The sequence below is a fragment of the Triticum aestivum genome, chromosome 4A (genome assembly GCF_018294505.1).
Source record: "Triticum aestivum cultivar Chinese Spring chromosome 4A, IWGSC CS RefSeq v2.1, whole genome shotgun sequence".
NCBI lineage: Eukaryota > Viridiplantae > Streptophyta > Magnoliopsida > Poales > Poaceae > Triticum > Triticum aestivum.
The window spans coordinates 651522865-651529504 of NC_057803.1; the positions used below are offsets into that span (position 1 = coordinate 651522865).

The following is a 6640-nucleotide window of genomic DNA, read 5'->3' on the forward strand; positions in this document are numbered from 1 at the left end:
CCACCGTCACGTTTGTACGCCATGTAGGCTGGATGTACGTCCTGATACGAATGGAGGCACCGTATTTGCACGGCCTGAAAAGTTCGAGCACCAATTTCACGTATTTTGTAACTTTAGGCACTAAACTGACTGTCCAAGACAAGTTGAGGCACCTCCAGTGTATTTTACTCATGATATATTGATTTTTTTTTTCTGAACCAAAATGATATATTGATTGTACTCTCTCCGGTCCTTTTTACTCTGCATATAAGAATTGTCTGAAATCAAACTTCGCAAAGTTTGACCATATTTATATGAAAAAATATCAACATCTACGATGCAAAAGTTATACAATATGAAACTTTAAGTCATGACGCATCTACCGGTATTGATTTCACATAGTGAATGTTGGTAGTTTTTTCTATAAAGTTGGTCAAACTTTACGAGGCCGGAGTGGTTCACGTGTCACACGTGCGGCACTTGTCATTTTGAATTTTTTTATAGGATGCTCAATCAAATAATCCCTTGTATGGATGGACAGGTGGTAAATACATTATTATTTATATGGGCATCCAAATCCAAACTACGATAGATTGTCGCTAAACTGCATTAACACACCAAGATACAACAAGGCTGTTTCTCAACAACAACAAAAAGATACAACAAGGTTGTTTCTCAACAACAACAACAACAAAAAGGTTACAACAAGGCTGTTTCTCAACAACAACAACAACAACAACAACAACAAGATACAACAAGGCCATCCAGGTTACATACATAATACATACTCTAATACATGCATACACGCTGGCTACCAAAAGGTCATCTCCATGACTTGGTGGAGTTGGGACTCTGCCCATGAATAAACGGCCTCCACTGCACCAGGTCGGAAAGAAACCAGAGCCACAAACCACTGAACTGGGCATAAACTCTCTCAATGTTAGCTCACCAGCTGAGCTGGTCTCACATGCTGCCAGCAGTGGGGTTAAAAACCAGGGTTGCCACACTTATCAAGTTGGATCTAGTATCCTGCAAATTACTACAAACTTCAGCGCCAAAGCGGACTCTCCAAAACATGCTTCAGGATGGTGAGAATATATAGAATGACCTAAGCCAGCAAACACGGCCAACGTAAGTCGATGTAGACAAACTGTGGGTCAAGACGCAGCTCAAGAAAGATCGCTGCCGCCCGATAACGCCCAACTGGCACATAAGGTTGGGCATCCCTTCGCAGCGGCCATCCTGACTTCCACCATCTGCCGCCACCGGCAAACTTCCGGCCTCCACTGACACGCTTCTTGCCGTCAGAGAACCACACCAACTCATTCACCACTTCTCCAGCGGCAATACACAGGACGAAGGATATGTAGCCTTCAATGTGCTCTAGTCTTTTGTCCTTCAATGTGCTCTGTTCACAGTTCTGTAGCCAATTCTCCACATTCAAGGACCAAGGATAGACAACACGCCACCACTCAATTTCCAACCTGAGACCATTGCCCTAGTTTTTGGCAAAAGAAGACAAAATCACAACAGGAAATGGCAAAGATGCTGATCAAAAGTATGATAGGGACAGAATCTCGGATTTAGGGCCGATTATCAAGTTGCCACATGTATCTTTCCAAAAAAAACAATATCAACTTTCTTTTTTGATAACTTACAGCAGGAAAGGCTCCCCAGTCCCCACTGTTCTATATTAAAAAGAAGGCATGTACATGGCACCGGAACCATTTTTCCTGCTATATCTTTGGCATGGAGAATTTGTCACAGCCACGAAAATGCTCATCTGGAACTAAACAGAAGTGTGTACAGCTAGTCAATTACTCCCATCCAAACAAATGTAGGCCACTTGGCCATTTTTTGTCCTTCACTATGCTTTATTCACAATTTTGTAGACATTTTAATCCACATTTCCTATTATGCCCCCAAACTATTACCCCATCAGCAGAGTTGCCTCTTTGGAAACAAAATTTGCAGGGGCACTTAGGAGCAAGAGAAAGGAATGATGATAATTTTAGCCTATTCATTTTATTGGGCCCATTGCTAATAGTCAAAAACAATGTACCTTTGTGGACTTTCGGGCTCCCCCTCATCCTCCTCTCCTCTCCCGTTCACGATTCAAGCAGCCACCAGTCAGTTCCCACGGGCAGCGCAGCTTCCTCAGGGTGGAGAGAAGCAGAGAGATGATAGGCGGTGTGAGACAGAGGATGAGAGGAAGCAGGAGCTGGGAACATGCTCTGGGAAGGGAAAGAGAAGAGAGGAAGAAGGTGGCGGCTGGAGAAGGGGAAGAAGGAAGAGAGAAGGAAAGTGGCTGCACAGGGGGTTCTTTTACAGACACACCGCTGCAACCCTAGTGGGCTGAATGGGCTTCAGCTTAGCAGCGGTGAGGACAGCCCAAATGTGACTTATGCAGAAAGAAAAGACAAAAAGGATTGTAGAGGGACAAGCAGAATATGGCTAACACAAATATTTAGCTATATGTTTGGTATGGCCCTAGTTAACCTACCGATAAATTCAGTTAAATGTCCAATTCACCGATTAATCCCTATTCAGCACCCAACCGAGATGGTACCAGTTACCAAGGGCGTGTTTGGTTGCCTGGGTGTCTCTAGCCTGCATCGCATGGGGGAACCTGGTTGAGCGTGGCCTGGTTGAGGTGATGCAAAGAGGAGCTGAGATGTGTGTTTGGTGGGCTGCATAATATTAGTGCATGAGGGATGCTATATACAAAAGATGTTGTTTGGTAGGCTGCATTTGAGCTTAATATTGTGAATTTTGGGAACTTTTTTCTCTTCCAATTTGAATCATTTCAAATGAATTTGAATCATTCCATGGACAAAGAGAACCTGTAAAACAAGTCTGAACTAAAATCTGAACAAAACTCAAGTTTCAGTTTTATTTATCAAAAAACTTGTCTGAACTAAAGAAACAAGTCTGAACCAACCTCAAGTTTCAGTGTTATATATCAAAATCTGAACCAAACAAGTATGAACTAAAATCTGAACAAACGAGGTGGAGGGCGACGAGTTGGCTGGGGCGTAGATGGGCAGCAGGTAGGAGACGCCAACGGCAAGACTCGACTACGCTCACCAGAAGGATTGGGAGCGACGGGGCAGAAACGCGGCTCCCTTTGCGGCTCGCAGCGGGCACGTGCTCCCCTCCCCCTTCTTCCTCTCGATTAGTGGCAGACGGCGTGGCCCCCGGCGTGGTGTGGTGGAACACCGGCGAGGGAGCTCGGACCGGTGGTGGACGAGGCGGCTGTGGAACCCGACGATGCCAAGGCGAGGCGGAGAGGGAGCTCGGACCGGTGGTGGGCGAGGCCCCCGGCGTCGGCGTGGAGGAGCACCGGCGACGGAGCCTGTATGGGTGGCGGACGAGGGAGCCCGGACCGGTGGTGGGGGAGGGAGCTTCGACGGTGGCGGCGGTGGTGGGTTGGGTGCTCGATCTGATGCGTGAGAGAGAAGAGAAAAAGAAGACACGGGAGGAAAAGGATGCAAACGCGGGCCAGGCTCGGAGATACGGCCGATTTCTGCGTTCCTCTCAGCCTGGCTGAGAGGGCTCCTTTTGCATCCGCGGGCCAGGCTGAGCACGCCGCACAGGACACCAAACACATTCGATTTTGCACGGCGGATGCGAGGCGGGTGCGGCCCAGGAAACCAAACACGCCCCAATATCCTGAACATTGCTTTAAAATCGATTAAAACTCTCTCCATTTGCTCACTACCGGATAAGTGAAGCAATAATACCAAGTTGTTTTCATCTACCATATCAAATTTACTAAAAGAGTTAATGAGATAATAGTTGTCATAGGCTGTATGGCAGCGATGTAAAAGTGATAGCAATGTTGTAAACCTGAAACCAGTAGTGCAAATTAGCAGTTCTCAACCATGGATGTCATACAGTACTGAATCATTAACAATAATGAGTTACAACAAGACAATGGTGGTGCTTGTATGTTTGCAAAAACAATATTAACCTTCTTTTTTGAGAAGTTACAGCAGGAGAGGCTCCTACTGCTCTATATTAAAAAAAAAACAGAGTATGTAAATGGCACCAGCACCATTTTTGTTGATATATCTTTGGCATGGATTTGTGTGTTACATGTGTTGCAGCCATGAAAATGCCCATGTAGGAACTAAAGAAAAGAAAAAGGAGAAGTGCACACAGCTAGTTAATTACTCCCTTAGAAACAAATGTAGTTCACTTAGGGAATTTTTGTCCTTCAATGTGCTCAGTTGACAATTTTGTAGGCACTTCTCCTCCAGATTTCCTATTATGCCCAAAACTATTACTCCCATGAACCAGCAAACCTTGCCTCCTTGGAAAGAAAACATGCAGGGGAACTTTGGAGCAAGAGAAAGGAATGATGATACTTTTAGCCTATCCAATAGTTATTGTGTGGTTTGTGCCCATGGCTAATGGTCTAATACAATGTAATTTTGTGGACAGAGGGAATAACAAATATGGCTTTCAAAGCAACGGAAACTCTGTCCCCCCAACTGCTGAAAACAAGAGGATGATACGGTAGCAAGTTTACCAGTTCATAGAGTTGGGGCCGAGATCTGCGGCGGGTAGCCCCTATACAGGTGAGCATGCAACATTTTGTGCTTGGACACGTACATCCTCTCGAGTTGCAATGCCTTGAGCTCCAGTGCAAAATACTCAATATCCGGACTCTCCGATGAAGCGCTCCCAAACCAGGGCCAATCAAGTGAGATCCCTCTGAGGAGCAAGTACTCCTCATCAGAACCTATGATGCGCCAGTGATAGTCAGGCAGTGGGTGCTCTTTCGTTTCGTGTTGCCACTCGCCATTGCGTTTGCCAGGCCAGGCCTTATAGTACAAGTCCAATGTGTTCCTCCCAATATTCAGCAGCCCAATCCTGCCTTGCCCTGCCTCCAAAATGGCGAACCGCCTCTCGTCATTGCCGGGCGGGAGGTCGACAATCAAGAACTCCATCGCGCCGGCGTCGAGCATGAGCAGCTTTTCCATCCACTCCAGCAGCCAGCAGAAGCAGCCCTGCACGTAGTGACGCCGCTCATACAGCGCGTCCAGCGCAAAGTCGTTGGACAGCTCGCTCGAGCCGTGGCTGCGCCACTCGCCGGTGCGCGAGGAGAAGGCGAACACGGCGACCCTGTCCTCGCACAGCACCTTGCCGATGACCCTGAAGGGCGCGCCCTCGTCGCGCAGGTCCTCGGCGCTGGCCGGCGCGAGGAAGGGCTCGAAGTCGAGCATGCCCCACCGCAGGACGGGGGCGGCCAGGTCGTCGGGCACGGGCGGCACGCGGACGCAGCGGCGGGAGAGCGGGTCGGCGACGACGAGGTCGACGAAGGTGGTGGAGGTGGCGTCGGCGAAGCTGCCGCGGCCGTGGGAGCTGGGGACCGCGGAGAAGAGCACGCGGCCGTCGCGCGCGTCGCGGGGGCTCCAGCAGGCGGAGTCGTCGGGGAGGAAGGAGAAGGCGAAGTCGGCGGCCCGCTTGAGGGCCCGGGCCGCCGGGGCGGAGGGGTGCGGCGGGCGGGCGGCGTAGAAGTCCTCCCGGAGGAAGCCGAGCACCGGGGCCCTGTGGAGCGCGCGGAAGCGGCGCCGGAACGGGAGGGCCGACGTGATGGCCCGGAAGGAGGCGCACGCGGCCGACGCCCGCGCGACGTCCCCCGCTGTTGTCAGGCGCAGGAAGATGTCCTCCAGGATGCCGTCCGGGAGGTGCGGCTGCTGCTGCGGCGGCGGGGAGCCGGCGTCCGGGGGCGGCGCGGCAGGGGCGTCGGCCTCCGGGAGCGGCGGGGGGGATTCGGCGTCCGTGGGCGGGGAGGGGGCGTCTGCGTCAGGAGTAGGCGGAGGCGGAGGCTCGTCGGCGGTGGGCGGCGTGGGGGGAGGCGAAGGCGAGGCCATTGGCGTGGACGGTGGCGGCCGGCCGGCGGTGGGAGTGGGAGAGGGGAGCTGGATTTGGGGCCTGCCGCGGGCAAGAAGAGTGAAGCGAGTGGGACTAGGGTTTGCAGGCTCTCATCCCAGATCCGAACAGAATAACAAGAGCAGACGAAATGTCTCCGGATTTACTATCACTCCGTGGAGAAATACAAGGGCGTATGTTTTTTCTTTTTGAGATTTATAAGGGCGTATGTTAGAAAAATTAAGTTTCAACAGAGGGTACAACCAACCATACCATGTGTGTGTGTGTGATGTGTATTCTCGGTCTGAGGGTTTATTAACTTATTGGAGATTATTAGTGTTATGTCCGGAAAGAGGCAGATGTCCTCTCGTCTAAGGGCATCCACAGCGTTTAGAGGCTGGCTTGCCTCCAAGCTGGGACCCACGTCCTGCTGTTAGAGTCAGCTCAAAATTCGGCAGTGTATAGCGAATATTACCAGTCTCTAAGGTGTCCCCATTATGTATAATATATTGATTATCAAGGGGCTCTTTTTCATCCTCTTGACATGACACATGCATACTCTTCTTCTATGACATGTAGGGCCAGTGAATTATTTTATTGCATGGACAGAGTTGGAGGCTGCCTCCAAGCATAGCATCGATGCTAAGCAAATTTGGCTTAGAGACTGTTCTCACAGTGTATAGCGTCTGCCTTTATGGCCTTAGAGGCAGCAAAACATCACACTGTGGATGCTCTAATGATGTCAAATGCGCTTAGGATTCCGCTTGTCAGTTCAAAGGTT

General features: G+C 50.2%; 1 protein-coding gene across 2 annotated transcripts; it reads right to left on the reverse strand.

The window, feature by feature from the left end:
• Positions 1-563: 563 nt before the first annotated feature.
• LOC123087887 (uncharacterized) lies at positions 564-6011 on the reverse strand. 2 transcript variants are annotated; one of them, XR_006441560.1, is made up of 2 exons: positions 2042-6011; positions 564-1477 (listed from the first exon to the last, which is right to left on the reverse strand). XR_006441560.1 is itself a non-coding variant. In XM_044510008.1 (2 exons), the coding sequence occupies exon 1, from the start codon at positions 5859-5861 to the stop codon at positions 4518-4520; it is 1344 nt and encodes a 447-aa protein (XP_044365943.1). In that variant the 5' UTR covers positions 5862-6007; the 3' UTR covers positions 564-1477; positions 4514-4517. The 2 variants fall into 2 exon arrangements, 1 of the variants encoding a protein (XP_044365943.1); XM_044510008.1 differs by having other exon boundaries at positions 4514-6007.
• Positions 6012-6640: the final 629 nt, after the last annotated feature.

Coding starts and splice junctions, on each gene's coding strand:
- LOC123087887 (XM_044510008.1), bottom strand. CDS start 5,861: ATGGCCTCGCCTTCGCCTCCCCCCACGCCGCCCACCGCCGACGAGCCT.